General features: G+C 43.1%; 1 protein-coding gene and 2 long non-coding RNA genes across 10 annotated transcripts in view; 2 read left to right on the top strand and 1 right to left on the bottom strand.

Annotated features, from left to right (window-relative positions):
• Positions 1–1157, top strand: part of LOC144298038 (uncharacterized) — a 49631-nt gene extending 48474 nt beyond the window's left edge. Inside the window, exon 4 of the long non-coding RNA XR_013365033.1 lies at positions 972–1157. This is a non-coding gene — a long non-coding RNA (uncharacterized LOC144298038). The remainder of the gene's footprint in view (positions 1–971) is intronic.
• Positions 1–9292, bottom strand: part of ATRN (attractin) — a 161605-nt gene extending 152313 nt beyond the window's left edge. For all 3 annotated transcript variants that reach the window (XM_077872383.1, XM_077872381.1, XM_077872382.1), the window contains exon 1: positions 8828–9292. In XM_077872383.1, the coding sequence (XP_077728509.1) occupies positions 8828–9201 (374 nt within the window). In that variant the 5' untranslated portion in view covers positions 9202–9292. The remainder of the gene's footprint in view (positions 1–8827) is intronic.
• Positions 9293–9382: 90 nt separating this feature from the next.
• The window catches only part of LOC144298036 (uncharacterized), a 43480-nt gene continuing 35198 nt past the window's right edge, over positions 9383–17664 (top strand). For all 6 annotated transcript variants that reach the window (XR_013365026.1, XR_013365028.1, XR_013365027.1 and 3 more), the window contains exon 1: positions 9383–10388. This is a non-coding gene — a long non-coding RNA (uncharacterized LOC144298036). The remainder of the gene's footprint in view (positions 10389–17664) is intronic.

Genomic DNA, 17664 nt, shown 5'->3' on the forward strand with positions numbered 1-17664 from the left:
TACAAATTTATTAAATCAGTTCTTCATATTTAGAAAAAACGTTTTGGTCATACATACTCTGTTTTTCTCCAGTATATTTATCCAACCTCTATTTACTGTAGTAAATAAAAAGCATTTGCCTACCTTGGGAAACGTTCACAGAGGTAAAGTTTAAATGTCAGATATCTGCTTTCAAACGTATGCTTTGTGCAATATTATATTACATCATGCCCAATTTTTCTTTTTACTTAAGCATATTTTCACCTTTTTCAAATAAGTAAACTCTATCTTTTAGGAATCAGCAAAAATGTCAGATGTTTATTATGTAAATATTTCACATAGTTAAGTTTTTAGCCAATATAACATAATTTCATCCCATATAAGCATGTATTTAGTTGATTCTTCCCAGAATTCTATTTCCCCCATCGCAAAATCAGAGGACAAATTACTTTTATTCAGTGACTTGACTCTGCTAGACCGAAATTCAGTATGGCACAGTCCTCACTGCAGTCATCTCCACGAGCCAGCATAATGCATTCCACATAGTGGGACCCTCACAATCCCTAGTAATGACTGAGTGAATTCCTGGTAAACTGGGAAACTGGCGTTTTATTACTTGATACAGTATTTTCCAGAACATTCCTAATTTTTATCACCAACACTTATTGAGTATTCACCAAATGGCAGGTTCTAGGAAAATGCAGCAATATCACTGTTCTTACCTGCCCAACATAAGCCCCACTTTTCTGGTACAGTATGTGTGTTTTCCTTTCTCTTTTCCTGCTCCCCCTTCCTCAGTCCATGCCACTTATTCCATCCAATGGAACCTCATACCCCAGCTCCACAGCAGGTACTCAAGTCAGGTCTGATGAATCAGGACATTCCCATGACCCAAACACAGAGACCATTTCAGTAAAGGACAAGGGACCAGTGAGATTCTCAGCACTCTTTATTTTGCAACAAGCTTCTAAGAAAGGGTCATTCTTTTCCAGTAGAGGATGTTAAGCCAGTTTGATTTAACCTCTGGAGATATCACCTGAAGACAGCCTGCCTGAAAATGAAGCCATCAGAGAACAGATCAAAGCTAAGAGATGGAGGGAGACAGACCAAATGGTGCCCTGGATCCAGCCACACACAAAGCCAACAATATTCCCTTGACTCTTCTGTCACATGAACCAATAAATCTGTTTTTTTTTTCTCTTAAACTTGTCTGAGTTGAGTGTCACTAAAAGAACCTTGACAGAAACTGTATCCAATACGATTTACAAATACAAATTAATGAACCCTCATATGGGAAATTGGCTAAATAGAGCTGAGGTACAAGAGAGTGAGAACAGCCTCTTTCCCAGGAGAAGTTGGCAATCTGAGTTATGCAGTATCAAACAAGCTAAAACTACTGCCTGTGGTAACTTAGGGTTCAGATCATGTGCCCATCAACATTGGAAAACTAAGAGACTTGGCAGAAAAATGTCAGGAATTTAGACCATGTTATCAATTCTAGAGAAAAAGGTTCAAACTTCCTGGTGCAAAATACAAAGATTTTCATGATCCAGCACTATGTTCCTCTGCATAGGAATTGTTCTGTATTGTAAAGAACAGGAAATCCAACTGTAATTGGCTTAAGAAAAACATGGACTGCAGGACTTCATAAAACTAAAAAGTATACTTCAGGCAATGTTTGACCCAGAGCTTCAGAAAAGTCATCAGGACTTCAGCTCCATTTCTCTGATATCTCTTCTAGAAGTTGCTCTGACTACAGGTGGGCTCCTATCACAACAACAATGCTAGTTATAACAATTCTAGGTTTTAGATCCTCAGCACACAAAGCAAAAGACGACAAAGCATCTCCTTCATAAACATCCAGAAGAGAGAGGTCTCCAGCAAAAGTCCTGAGAGTCACTTTGACTGAGTCAGCTTAGATCACATGCCTACCTCAAAACAATCATTACAACAAGAGGCTGGAATCCCCTGATGGCTTAGCCCGGTCAAGGATGCATCCTGAGACTGGAAGGTGATGGGAAAGGAAGAGGGAAGGCCATTACCACCTTCCAGTCTCACACCTTTCCAAGACATTCCTCACAAGTTATGTTCCAACAATATCCACTTATGTTCAGTTCTCTAAGTGCTGTGGGTTGAACTGTGTACCACCAAAAGCTACTCTGAAATCCTAACCCTTGGTACGTGGAAAGATGACCTTATCTGGAAACAGTTTTTGCAGATGATCAAATTAAGATGAAGTCATATTCATACGTCCAACATGACTGATGTCCTCACAACAGAAGAGACACAAAGAGAGAATACTATGTGAGTTTAAAGTGATGGGGGCAGAGACTAGAGTGATGCATGTACAAGCCAAGAATGCTAAGGACTGCTGTCCATCCCAGCAGCTAAGAGAAAGGCATGGAACAGATTCTCCCTTAGAGCTTTCAGAGAGAACATGGCCCTGCTGACACTTTATTTCAGGCTTGTGACCTCCAGAACTATAAAAGATTAAACTTCTGTTGGCTTAAGCCACCCAGTTTGTAATACTTTGTTACAACAGACCTAGGAAACTAATACACTTAAGTAAGCATGAAAGTCCATGATTCTTTCCCTTTGTACATGCTCTTTTCTCCTTCCGGAATGCCCATCTCACCCAGATTGTCTATTTACACTAAACCTCGGATCTGCCCAAATGTTCCTGTCTTTGCGATGCCTCAACAATGGCCCTCAAAAGAGTTAGTCTCTCCCCACATCTTAGTCCAGCACCACATATTACTTGTATTTTTATTATTAATTCTAATTGCCTGTGCACCATAGCTGTCTTCCCTTCAGAATTATGAGCTCTCCGATGGGAAAGCAAGGCCTGATTCTTACCCACCTTCATATTCTCAAGGCAGTGCATGGTACCTAACACATAACAATCATTCAAAAGCTATCTATGAATTGAATAGGCTGATGACTCATCTCAAAAGAAGAGAATGGGTATGATTTCAGAGAACTGGCTATTATAGGAAACTGAAGATAGGCCTTGAGGTAGAATCTTGATAAGTAGAAAGGAAAGAACATGGGAGCAAGGAGCAAGAAAGGTGTTAAATTTAGGAAATATGTATAAAAACTACAAAGTAAAAGAATTTGGGTAGGGAGAAAGGAATGTGTATGAGGCAGTGGAAGCCTTCTGTTGAGGATCATTTTACAGGTAATAAGAGGAGTAGGGGAAAAAAGTTTCTGAGCAGGACAGTGACATATGTTTCAAAGGATTTCTATGACAAAGTGTAGAATGGATTCTGGAGGTACAAGAGCCCAGTCAGGGCACAACAGAGGCAGGTCAGCAAGGAGGTAAAGGGCCAGGTGTGCCCTAGGATGGCAGGAGAAAAAGTGGAAAGGAACAAAATTTTAAGATTTTAGAGAAAAAAGAATACCCAGAAAGAGCAAAGGATTACTCCTATGTTTTGACCTTTAGTTATCTCAGGTAAGATTTACTACTGAAATAAGGGAGGATAAAGGGAGAGACTATTTTTTTCAAGAAGCATTTGTCTCAGATGGCTTACTATGAGGTGACAGTAAAACATCCCCAAAAAGATGCCCAGCAAACAGAAGACAATGAAGTTCATGAGGTTTATGAGGACAAAAGACAGATATGGCAGTTATACAGGTAAAGGTGACTTTTCTTCATCTTTTCATTCAACAAACATTTATTGCACACCATGTCCTAGGCACTATTCTAGGCTCTGGGAATAGAACAGCAAGAAAAACTGATGAAAATCCTTGCCCTCATGGAGTTTATATCCTACTGAGGAAAACAGACAAGCCTATTTGATTTATGAACATAAATTTAGGGCTTTAGGCTAATACTACTTCTATAGTTACTATAACCAAAAAATAAAAAATTAATTTTTTTATTTTTAAAATTTTATTTTCCAGAATTTTCATTTCACTATAGGGATTTATGTCCTTGTACTATAGGGATTTATGTCCTTGACTAGTAGTCAAACATATTCAAGTGAGTTAAAGTTTTGTTTTGTTTTAAAGATTTTATTTATTTATTCAAGAGACACACAAAGAGAGAGGCACAGACCAGGCAGAGGCAGAGGGAGAAGCAGGCTCCATACAGGGACTCGATCCCGAGTCTCCAGGATCACACCCTGGGCTGAAGGCAGACACTTAACCACTGAGCCACCCAGGCGTCCCTGTTTTGTTTTTTTTAATGCTAGCTTTAGAGTTGTAATAAATCTATTTTCCTCTTGTTTCTCAATGGCATTAGACAGCTCTTCCAAAGAATATTTGTAAAGGGTGACTGGACTCAGAAAAAATCAGATGCCAAATGGTACAATGGAAAGCAAGCGTGTGGGAATTAACAAGGCCTGAATTCAAATCCCAGTCCAGCTTTTCACAAGTTGTATGAGCTGGTGCAAGTTACTCAGTATCTCTAAGCTTCAGTTCACCCATCTGTGAAATGGGAATAACTTCACTCTAAGGATTAAAAAGAGTAATTGCTAAAAGGCAATTGACACAACACCTAGGAAAAAAATGGAGAAATGTTGGTGGCAGGTAGTGCTGGGACTACCATGACCACCATTATTCCATATGCCGGGAACAAAACAGATGCTCAATAAATGCCTACTTCTTTCCTTATTCTTCTGGAGAAGGTAAGTTCTTAACATCCTGGGTAATTATAAGGCTCCCATTCACTAGGCTCTTATAGTCTATCCTCCCCAAACTTCTGACAGCAGGAACATAGAAGAATTAAATGCATATTAACTTCATAGATGGGCTTAGTATCTTTACTTCTAATTTGATGGAATGTATTTATTATCAACCAAAGAAAAATTTCCATGGTGATGTCACAAGTAGAAAAAAATGATCACATTGGGATCCCTGGGTGGCGCAGCAGTTTGGCGCCTGCCTTTGGCCCAGGGTGCGATCCTGGATATCCGGGATCGAATCCCACGTCCCAGTGCATGGAGCCTGCTTCTCCCTCTGCCTGTGTCTCTGCCTCTCTCTCTCACTGTGTGCCTATCATAAATAAATAAAAGTTTAAAAAAAAAAAATGATCACTGAATTATGAACAGTAACATAAAAATGAATGAAACTGGCATTGCTTTAGAAGTCATCCACCAAAGATTCCATAGTTAATTTCCATAGTTAATTTTACTAAACTGACACCAATAATATTCTCCTCTGTGATAATCATTTCTGTAGTATCTTTTGTTTGAAAAAAAAACAAACAAACTTATTTTCCAACTGTCTAACCATACAATAACACAAACTTTACACAACACTCTCAGAGTTGTCCAGAAGTTAAATGGCATGATGTACATAAAAATGTTTGACCAAAAAAAAAAAATGTTTGACCAGATCCCTGGCATATAGTATGCATTCAGTGATAACTTTGGTAAGATCTAATCCTCTTATTATCCTACATTCTTTTCAATTAATAGAAAAGACTCATAACAACAATTATAACACAGGATTTATGCAACGAAAAAGATTTAAAAACACACTGACTTGATGCCATTCTATACCGGAAAGGCATTCATTTGAATGTCTCTCCATTTAATAACAAACAGGTCTGTGAGTTAAATCAAGATGTGTACCACTTTAATCAAAACCAACATTTCTGTCTTCCCCTAAAATAATCCTTCCACTAACAATTTAATGAGAGTTTTTTTAAAAGGCCAGAGACATTAAGTTCCTCTTACTTTCGTTTTTAAAAATGCAAATTCTAGCAGCCCACAAAATATACTGGAATTATCAGGACCAAAGTCATAACTGTTTGCCCAGGAAAGAGCACTGACAACCAGGGTGAACCTGCTCAAATGGAGCATCCACGATAATCAGGGGAGACCCCTCACTCACGCCTGATACCATCTGAGACAACCAGTGTCAGGACTGCTTATTCCCTATAACAAATGGCTCTTCTCAATCCTCTGGACTAGAGAGAGACCTGCTCTTTCTCCCTGGCTATGTCCCTCTCTACACTGATAACTCCAACACTAACACTTGTCCTGCCAAGTGGATACCCTGAGAGCACCTAATCTCAGTGGGTATAAAACCAGCTTCTCCTATGTCCCTGTGTCTGTTAATGGTATTACTATTCTCTCAGTCACCGAAGATAGGATCTAGCTTTCTTTCCCTCACCATCCCCCTTCCTTCCCAAGAATAAACCAGTTTCCAAGCAAGACCCGTCTTTTACCTCTGCAATTACCACCTAGCATCCACCCTGCCTCCACTCCCACAGCCTATCTTAGGTTCTCCTTACTTCTGTCCTGATCGGGGCCAATAGCTCCCACCCAACTGCCCACCATGTCTCAGGCTTACAATGAGTCCTCCTACTCCGAACAGTACTGACAGACTGATCTTGCTATGCATGTCCCTTGGCGCCCTATGGGCCTCCATTGCCTTCCATGGCATTCCAGATACTCAGAACTTAAAGGGCTCTCATCTGACACAACCATCCAGTCATTTGATTTTAGAAGCTCCTCAAATTCAAAATGCTCTGGCCTTACCTAAAGGCCATTCCTGCTCTGGCTCCAATCTAAAAGCCTATAATGTCATGAAAATTCAAGTTAACTGTGCCATTCCACTGCTCAAGAGTTAAAGGTCAAAATTCTCAACCCAACCCACAGGGCTTCACATGGCCTGGCCCCTGTCTGTCTCTCCAGTCTTGCCATGCTCCCATTTGTGCTCTGCTTCAGCTATCTGGCCTTCTATTCAGCTTACCATGATGCCCCTCATCCCCAAGCCTCTGTACATGTTCGCTCCTTAGTACTCCACCCCTCATGTAGGTAGTGCTATCCTACCCCTCAGATCTCAACTCAAAATTCACTTGTTCAGCCACTAAGCCTTAACGTTTCAAACTCAAGCCCTCTGTTTGCCCCCGTCCTTTCCTCCATAGCCTCAAGCAAGATAATACCAAATTATTAGATTTCTTATTCCCAAACTAGAACATACACTCCCCAAGAGTAGGACTGTGTGGTCTTTTCTTTGCCATTGTATCTTACAACTTACCCCAGAGCAGCCCGCAACAAATATGCATAGATTAATGTAATTCGTAAATCAGAACGCCCTAGGTTACAAAGCGAGACACACTACACACTGGGCATGAAATCACTTGATTTCTCCATAACAATAAAGAGCTCATCTCGGGGCAGCCCCGGTGGCGCAGCGGTTTAGCGCCGCCTGCAGCCCAGGGCGTGATCCTGGAGACCCAGGATCGAGTCCCACGTCAGGCTCTTTGTATGATGCCTGCTTCTCCCTTGCCTGTGTCTCTGTTTCTCTCTCTCTCTCTCTGTGTCTATCATGAATAAATAAATAAAATCTTTTTAAAAAAAAGAGAGATACTATTGTGACACTATTAAATGTATAGTTTAAAAAAAAAAAAAAGAGCTCATCTCCTCAATGTTCTCTAAGTTTCCGCGAAGATGTGACATTACAGGAGTCTACAACTCTACCATTCTAAATCTTCCCCTTACAACTCTCTTCTGTTCTATATACCCTAGTACCAGCAATACTTTACTTTGTGGTCTCCACAATTTTGTTTGCACCCTTGCTCCCATCTGGAATTTTTTTCCCAGCTACATATTTCCAAGTCCTACTTTGCTTCAAATGCTGAAATCCAATGTCACTTTCTCCTCGAAGTCTTCCTTGCACTCCCCCTGCTAGTCACAATCTCCCTCCTTGAATTCCCACAGGTACTACTACATTGCCTCATTCAGGTCAGATCAAGTGTCACTTCAAATGAGGGGTTTCTCCTAAAGTTACTCACTCTTTATAATCCTTTATAGTCCTCTTTATAATCAGGACATTCTGTATTATTTTCTTGACAGCACTATTAACTAAAATTATCGCAGTCATTTCTTTATTTCTTTATTTACTTATTAACTGCCTGTCTTCCCCACTAGAATGTAAGATCCATGAGAGCAGGGCCTGTGTGCCTTGGTCCCTATATCCCCACTCCTCCACATCTGACATCAAAAATGTTTAGTAAAATCTGCCAAAGGCATGAATGATTCTGTAGTGCTTATGACTAGGGTCACTTGTGTACCTATCTTTCTCTTGCTGTATTCCAAACTGTGTGGACTAGGCCAAAGTCTGGCTAATCTATTTGTTTCTGTGTATTACCTGGAAATCCTCCCACAACTGAAGCAAATAATAGATAACTATTAATTAATGAATTAATGATCTCTCCAGGAGGTAATGTCCTGAACCAGGCCAACTCAGAACTCCATATTCTCCAGAAACCAGGGCAAACAGGAACCTCCTTCTATGCCCTCTCCACCCTGTTCCAATCAGCCAGCTCTAGTGAGCTTCAAAAGGCTAGTTTCTTCACTTTCTTCTAACCAACAACCCTGATTCTTCTACCTCTAATATCTCACAATCCTAACCTTTCCCTTCTATCTTCAGCCAACAAATCACTGCCAAGGCCCTGTTTCTTCTGAGTACCCTGCATTGTCAATGAGTGAGAGAACTCATCAGGCCCTAGGGAACAAGGGAATGTTAAAAGAAAGTGTTTAAGTAAGACTAGCTCTCTCATCTTTTCTCATATACCTCATTTATCCGAAAGAGGCCCAGTTTCAGGGACTGGCTTTGATACTCTATGGGACTCTGAGCTTTCTTCTCATGTACCCACCGCACCCAAAATCCGTCTGGGGTGCCTCCACCCTTGCCTCAAACCTTTTCATCTTCCAGTAGACGACCCTGGGCCAGAGACGATGATCTCAGAAGCAAATGGTCCTCAAACACTGTGGGACGGCCCTCCCGTCCCCACTTTCCGTCCGGCGACTGCCTCCGGCCTGGAGCCATCTCGTGCTCCCCGTAGCCTCAGCCTCCCTCCGGGCCCGACCCTCCAACACCACCCCCCACTCACCTGAAGCGGCCCCCGCAGTGCTGGCATTGCTCGCCCACCCAGCCAGCGGGGCAGACGCACTGGCCGGTACCAGGGTTGCAGCGGCCGCCGTTGACACAGGGTCGGTCACATTCCTTGGCCTCGGCTGCGGCTGAGCCCGACACCGCCGCCGCTGCCGCCGCGGCCTCGGCCGCCCAGGGCAGCAGCAGCAGCGGCGGGAGCAGCAGCAGCAGCAGCCGCCGCCGCGGGAGGCGCAGCCCGGCCCCCAGCCCCGGCCTCTCAGCCCCGGCCGCGTCCCAGTCCCGGCGCTGCCCGCCGTTCCTGCCCGCAGGCGCTGTCGTCGCCGCCGTCCTCCTCCTCAGCCTAGCCTGAGTCGCCGCCGCCGCCGCCACCATCTTCCCGGGGCTGAGACGGCGCCCCGCGCGCACATACACACACACCGCACGGCCGGCTCCGCTTTGCCTGGCCGTGCGGGGCGGGGCTGGGCGGACGGTGGCTCGGGCGGTCAATCCTGAGGGCGGGGCCGGAGCTGCGCGGCGGGCGGAGCGACGCGTGCGTGCACAGGCGGGGCGGGGCGGGGCGCGGCGCGGCCCTGGAGGCGGGTCCCGCACGCTGGGTCAGCGGGTTGTTGAGACCTTCCGAGGTCCTTAGCCCTCCAGTATTTGCCCTTCGGGCGGCACGGCCGCGGCAGGTTAGCATCCCTGAGGCGACCTCTTCCCGTTGCCTGCCTAGGAGCCGTCCGCCCTGCTAGCCTTGCCGGCCGTGTTGGGCACGCCCTCCCCGAGACCCCCGCGCGCGGCGTCCCTCTGCTCCGAACCCACCTGCGGGGCAGAAAGGGCCCAGGAGCTTTCGTCGTGGTGTGTGGGCGTGTACCGTGGTGTGCGGTACTGGAGGAGGAGTGCTGCGTCCCAGCCTTCGCTCTCTCCTCTGTAAAGTAGGGATACGAAATAGCACGTGTGTTAAGAACTCAGCGCATAGGTTGTGCGCAATAAACGCCTGATAGACTGAGTGAAGACACACACAGCCCAGCCCTGCCTTGTTGGAGGCTGATCTAGGGGCCTTTAATTCTGTGGAGGTAATGTGGGATTATTTTACTCCGCACTATTCTCAAACATCTCTGAAGAGAGGCCAGCATAAAATTAGGAGTTGGAGCACCCTCAGCCCACACACATCCGCTCCTAGAGCTCTTCTTGTCAGGTAGTTTGTCACTTTGGTGGCCCCACAGAAACTTGCCTCCTGACAGTAATCGATCCTGGAATCTGGACTGGACCTGTGACTCGATTTAACCAATGGAAGAATGTGGCAGAAGTGACTACCAATTACAGAGATGAGCTTTGAGAATACCTGGTGACCTTGATTTTGAGCTCTTGATGACCCTGAGCTGCTCCCCTTCTTCCACCTTGCTGTAGAAAGAGAACACACACAGACCACATGGAGGAAAAGGACCCAGTTACTACCAAGAACTGAGGTTCCAGACACATGAACCTGATGAACCCATCCCAGCTAAAGGACAGTCGTTGAGGGAAGAAGCCATCTAGGTTGCTCTAGCCATCTGAGCTCTTCCTCATTACCTAAAACAGAGGTAAGTCTTTCCTACTGTGCCTTTTCCAAAATCCTGAGAAGTGATAACCTGGCTGCTGGTTTAAGCCTCTGTTTTAGAGAGGTTTGTTACTCAGCAATGGATAACCAGAACATTGTCATACAAGCCTTGTGTTGTGAGGAATATTCCTGTGGCAGCTACCTCAGAGTTTGACCACCCTGCAGTCCCTGGGAAGCAAAGAAATCCCCTCATATACCTGTGGAGACTTGCAGCTTTACCTTAGAGCACAGAATTCTAAGATTCTAAGGCATACCCCCACATTCATGCCTAGGTCCTGATCTACCTTACTGTCCATCCACTTCAAGCCTGGTGAAGCTTAGCAACACCCCAGCCTCACACCCAGCCCTCCACCCATACATCCCTCCTATTCCTATATGAAATGTATTGTTCAGCCTAGGCCCTACCACTGGCATTCTGGTTTGCAGGTGGTTGTGGCTCGAGTGTCCTACAGGGACTGTGTAGGATGAAGTAGGAAATGTAAGATATGGCCCTACCCTCTGGCAAGGACCCAGTCAGATGGAGGTGGCTTACGTGAGGCCACCGCCTGGCTTCAGGAGGCACTGCTCCCTCTACTCCTCTACACCAGAAGTGGAACCAGCCTTTTCCTTCATTCCCCATGGCAAAACTGAACCCAGACTGTGAAGTTTCAAATAATTTTACCAACGCTCAGGGATAACAGAAAACAGTTTGCATCTACAGAGGAGCAATATGGCTGCCCTAGAATCTTGCTGCAGCAAATTTTTTTTTCTTCTTTAATCTATTCCCTTATCTGGTTCTCTCTCTTTCCTTAGCCATGTTTTGCTCAAATTATCTTGCTTTAAAAAACAAAATCGGGACACCCGGGTGGCTCAGCAGTTAAGCGTCTGCCTTTGGCTCAGGGCATGATCCCGGCGTCCTGGGATCGAGTCCCACATCAGGATCCCTGAGGGAAGCCTACTTCTTCCTCTGCCTGTGTCTCTGCCTCTCTCTCTGAGTCTCATAAATAAATACAAATAAAATCTTAAAAAAAAATCTTATCTTGACCTATGAAGGGAAGTATTGCTATCTTTCTCCATTACTGTTGTTGTCAGAGTCCCCTGCACTTTATACTTCTGCATAGTGGATTAAAGATGGCTGATTCAAGTCCCTGTTTAGGCACCAAATGCACCTTTTGGGGCACCTGGGTGGCTCAGCCAGTTAAGTGTCTGACTCCTGATTTTGGCTCAGGTCATGATCTCAGGGTTGTGAGATGGAACCCTGTGTTAGGCTCTGTGCTGGGCATGGAGCCTGCTTAAGATTCTCTCCCTCTCCCTGACCCCAATAAATAAATATATAATGGCTGCAGATTGTTTTACACTCCTTCCACGGAGAGATAGGGACTCATTCCCCCCACTCCTTGAATCTGGGCTGGTCTTAGTGTTTGCTGAACCAGTAAACTGTGGTGGAAGTGATATACTGGAACTTCTGAGTCTAGATCCAGGAAGTTTTACCACTTCTTTCTGAGTGCCTTTGCACACTTGCTCTAAGGAAATCTAGCTGCTGTAAAAGAAGCCCAGCTACTCTGAGATTGCTGTACTGCGGGGAGACCAGCCCCAGCGGCTCCAGACCCCAGTGGTCCAGGTCTTCCCAGTTAAGCCCCCATAACTAATTAAGTAGAGGGGTGTCATCTCTGCTGAACTCACCCCAAACTGCAGATAGATGAGCAAAATAAAGAAGTATACTTCTTTAAGCCACTAAGTTTGGGGATGATTTATTTTGGGACTACAATAGATTATCAACATACTCTGTATCTTGCTTCCTCCAAAGATAAGTCTTTTGAGGTAGACTTGGTTAAGAATTGATTAAAAATGGCTGTATAAGGGTACCTTGCTCGCTTAGTCTGTATTCAACGCTTAATCTCAAGATTATAAATTCAAGCCCATGCTGGGTGTAGAGATTACTTAAAAATAAAATCTTTAAAAAAGAAAGAATGGCTGTACAATTATATATACATATGCATCTATATATAACACACAGGCAAGTTCTGATATTATCATCTGGTCGTTCTGACGAAAAGCATCATTGCAGTTCCAGAAGTATGTCTGTTGGACCCCTCACGCCTATCACCAACACTCTGTGACTGTTCTACCTGAAATCCCACACCATCTTTTTCTCCACTAGTCCTTTCAAGTGACCACTACCATGGCCTGGAAATTGTAATGTCAATGGTAAAGAATTCTAATGGCAGAGAATTTTTGGAACAGCTCTAACTGAATGGCCAAGGAGATTTGTATCCACTAAGATGGTTTGAAGTTACCTCATCTTTTTTAAAAAAATAAACTCAAGAAAGGCATTCTCTCTGCTTGTGTGACCCTTTGCTCTCTCTGATTTCATGTCATCATTTTCTGTATCTTTGCATTGTCTCCAGGTCAGGGACATGGATGGTTTTACAATTTTTTGGCTTTTACTCATGCATTGTCTTAGGTCGGTTTCCTTAGCAGCAGAGCCTGAAACAGGATTTGAATGCATGATTTTTTATGAGAGTGCTCTCTGGAGGCAATGAAGGAAGTAGGACAGAACAGGGAAAGGAGTTAAGCAAGGATATAGTCTTATCTGGAGTCAAGCCTCAGCCTGATCCTATGGAGAGCCTTAGGACATGAATTATATTATAGAATTGATTCCACCTTGAGGCAAGAGAGCAGTGTTTTGTATACATAGCTTATTCAGCAGCCAGCCAGCACTCACACCTGTAAGAAGGATCTAATAAAGGAAATTTGGGAGAGGTATCAGTCCACTATATACAACAGATATTTATTGAGCACTAGATTGCAAGGATGAATGTTGCCCTGGTAAAATATATCTGATCAGCTGTCTAACCTTCCTTAAGTATGAAAGGACCTTACTCTGTGCTATTTGAAACATCAACATTTTTTCATAAGTCAAAGATCTTATACTTTTGGTGCTCACTTCGGCAGCACATCTACAAAGATCTTAATACTTTTAGTCTACATGGAACAAAGCAATTCCCTGATTATAAATGTCAGGATCTTACCTAACATATAAGTTACTATATTGCCTGTAAAAAAGGTTGATCCTGAGGGTTTGAAACAAACAAAACTGGGAGGGTTTTAGGTAGGAAGGAAGCTCCATTGGGTAGCAACTTCCATGGAGAGATAAGTGAACTTACAAATATAAAATCCCAGTAGTCCTTGGCAGGCTCTACAGGAAAATGTTTAGGGATCCTTGATCTAGGAGCACAGGATTAGGCCCCTTAGCTGTTGGCAGAGCTCCTGGTGGCCTCCATAGGCAAGCCCCACAAATATAGGAAGTAGCCTTTATATTAACTCAATGGACAAGAACCAGTGTTGGGAGGAAATCACTAATTTAAAGGCAGAGAACTTGGAATTTCTGTTAGAGGTGTTGGATGCCCTCTCCCTCAAATTTCTACAATAGAGAACCAAGATTTTTCTCCTGTACATGGATAAGACATTAGGAAAACAGTAAGAGGGACACCTAGGTGGCTCAGCAGTTGAGCGTCTGTCTGCCTTTGGCTCGGGGTGTGATCCTGGAGTTCCAGGATCAAGTTCTGCATCGGGCTCCCGATGCGGAGCCCGTTTCTTCCTCTGCCTGTGTCTCTGCCTCTCTCTCTGTGCTTCTCATGAATAAATAAATAAAATCTTAAAAAAAAAAAAAGGAAAACAGTAATAGTGTTAAAAGACAACTGACCTTCCTAAGTTTCCTGTGACTGCCAAAACAAATTACCATAAACTCAGTGGCAAAAACAAACAAAAACAAAAAACAAAACAAAAAAAAAACTAATTTATTCTCTCATGTTTCTGGAGACCAGAAGTCCAAAATCAGAGTGTAAGCAGGGCTGTATTCACTCTGGAAACTCTAGAGGAAAATCCTTCCTCACCTGTTCCAGCTTCTGATGGAAGTTGGCATTCCTTGCCTTCTTGGCTTGTGGCCACATCACTCCAGTCTCTGTCTCTGTCATCACATTGCCCTGTCCTCTGTGTTGTCTTTTCCCGTGTGTGTCTCTTATGAGAACACTTGTCATTGGATTTAGGGCCCATCTGGATAATTTAGGATGATTTTGTCATCTCAAGAGCATTAATTAATTACATCTACAAAGACCCTTTTCCTAAATATGACAATATTCACAGGTTATGTGGATTAGGATATGAATATATCTTTTGGGAGCCACTATTCAACCCACTACCCAACCCTATACAAAATGTCAACTCATTCAATTCATTCACTTATGCAACTAATATTTATTGAGGCTACTATATACCAGAGACTGATCTAGGTTCTGGGGAGGCAGCAGTGAAAAAGCATATAAAAATCTCAGCCTTTCTTCACACTTGTTAAAGATGACTACTATTAAAATAAAACCAAAAATAGCAAATGGCAAGAATATGGATAAATGGGAACTGTTGTATACTATTAATGGGAATGGTAGTGTACTGTAGAAAACAGTTTGGCAGTTCCAGACATTAAAAATAGAATTCATGGGGCACCTGGCTGACTCAGTAGAGCATGTGACTCTTGATCTCAGGGTTGTGAGTTCAAACTCCATGTTGGGCATGGAGCTTACATTAAAAAAAAAAAAATACCTTATGATCCAGCAATCCAATTTTGTGGATATACCCAAAATAATTGAAAGCAGGATCTTGAAGAGATATTTGTATATTCACTGAGGCATTATTCACAATAGCCAGGAGGTGGAAGCAACTTAAATGTCCATTGACAGATGAGTAGATAAACAAAACATGGTATATGTATATACAATAAAATATTACTCAGGGACACCTGGCCAGCTCAGTCAGTGGAGCATGCAACTCTTTTTTTTTTTTTTTTTTTTTTTTAGCATGCAACTCTTGATCATGGTGTTTTAAGTTTGAACCCCATGTTGGGTGTAGAGATTACTTAAAAATAAAATCTTTAAAAAATAAATAAAAATAATAAAATATTGGAACACCTGGGTGGCTCAGTGGTTGAGTGTCTGTCTACCTTTGGCTCAGGGTATGATCGTGGAGTTCCAGGATCGAGTTCCACATCGGGCTCCCCATGGGGAGCCTGTTTCTTCCTCTGGCTATGTTTCTGCCTCTCTCTCTGTCTCTCATGAATAAATAAATAAAATTGTTTTAAAAAAATAAAATATTACTTAGACTTAAAAAGGAAAGACACAAGCTACAACATGGATAAATTTTGAAGACATTGAATATTGTATTATTTCACTTACATGAGATAACTAAAGTAGCAAAGTTCATAGAAACAAAGTAGAATGGAAAAAACAGGCAGTGGTTTAATGAGTACAGAGTGTCAGTTTTGTAGTATTAAAAAGTTCTGGAGATCTTTTGTACAATAACGTGAATATACTTAACACTACTGAACAGTACACTTAAGAATGGTTGATGGGAACACCTGGGTGGCTCAGTGGTTGAGCGCCTCCCTTCGGCCCACGGCATGATTCTGGAGTCCTGGGGTTGAGTCCCACATCGGGCTCCCTACATGGAGCCTGTTTCTCTCTCTGCCTATGTCTCCGCCTCTCTCTCTCTCTATGTCTCTCATGAATAAATAAATAAAAATCTTTAAAAAAAATCGTTTAAGATGGTAAATTTTATGTTATGTGTTTTTTTCTATCACTATTTTAAAAAAATATTTTTTGAGAGAGAGTGAGCAGAATGGGGGGCTTTGGAGAGGGGCAGAGGGAGAGAGAATCTTAAGCAGGCTTCACACTTAGCATAGGGTCCAACATGGAACTTGATCTCACGACCCTGAGATCATGACCTGATCCAAAATCAAGAATCAGACACTTAGCCAATAATTTTTAAATTATTTTTTTTAAATCACTGCCTTTGGGCACCTAGGTGGCTCAGTCGATTAAGTATCTGCCTTCAGCTCAGATTATGATCTCAAGGTGCTGGGATCGAGCCCCATATCAGGCTACCTGCTTAGCGGAGAGTCTGCCGCTCCCTCTGCTTGTGCTTTCTCACTCATTCTTTCTCTCTCTCAATTAAATGAATAAAAAAAAAAAAAATCTTAAAAAAAAATAAAATAAAATCACTTCTTTCATGGAACAACTAATTATATATACTTTTTAATAAACTCCATTAGGGGGATCCCTGGGTGGCTCAGCAGTTTGGCGCCTGCCTTTGGCCCAGGGCGCGATCCTGGAGTCCTGGGATCGAGTCCCGCGTCAGGCTCCTGGCATAGAGCCTGCTTCTCCCTCATCCTGTATCTCTGCCTCTCTTTCTCTCTATGTCTATCATAAATAAATAAATAAATCTTTAAAAAAAAATAATAAAAATAATAAACTCCATTAGTATTACATACAGAAAAATGAAGAGAACATCCATATATAGCTTAGTGAATTTTCGAAGTAAACATACTCATAAGTAGGGCCCGGGTCAAAAAATAGAAGATCATAGGATCCCTCTTGGGACTCTCCTAGTCGCTACCTCTGTGAGGGAGCCACTTTCCTAACTTCATACATTGTGGATTGGTATTGCCAGTTTTTCACTTCGTATAAATGAGATACTACAATATGGAATCTTTTGTGTCTAGATTCTTTCATTCAGCATTGTATTTGTGAAATTCATCCATGTTATTGTGTATAGTAAGTAATTTGTTTTCATTTTTATATTCCATTGGCTCAATATATTTATGCCATAATATGACAGTTTATTTATCTATCCTAGTGCTGATGGACATTTGGGCAGTTTCCAGTTTGAGGGAACTATGAATAATGATGCTATGAACAGCCTGGGAATCCAGAACAGGTCTCTTGGTTTCTGTTGGGTATATGAGATATGCTGATAAATGTTTATCAACCAGCTCCCTGGGGAAGAAGCACCCTCATGTGTAGCATTTGTTAATTTCTATGGTGTAAATACTCCCACCATGGCCTCTTTCAAGCTACCAACATGATGTCACTGAATGAAGAATTGGGAAGGTACACAGACTGTGCTCTCAGAAGCCAGCAGGAACCAACTCCAGCACTGTGTATGCCTGGGAGATCTACTAATGCCCAAACAGACCTGCAAGAGACTAGGAGAAACATCTGAGAGGGATAAAGAGGAAATAAAGAGGAAAAGGCAAAGAGAAGATTCAGACGGAAAGAAAAACCTGACAACTGTGAGGGAAAGGGGGAAGGAAAGATCCGTTAAGAAGAGTCTCAGAGGGGATCCCTGGGTGGCGCAGCGGTTTGGCACCTGCCTTTGGCCCAGGACGCGATCCTGGAGACCTGGGATCGAATCCCACGTCGGGCTCCCGGTGCATGGAGCCTGCTTCT

This window comes from Canis aureus, chromosome 26, assembly GCF_053574225.1.
Source record: "Canis aureus isolate CA01 chromosome 26, VMU_Caureus_v.1.0, whole genome shotgun sequence".
NCBI lineage: Eukaryota > Metazoa > Chordata > Mammalia > Carnivora > Canidae > Canis > Canis aureus.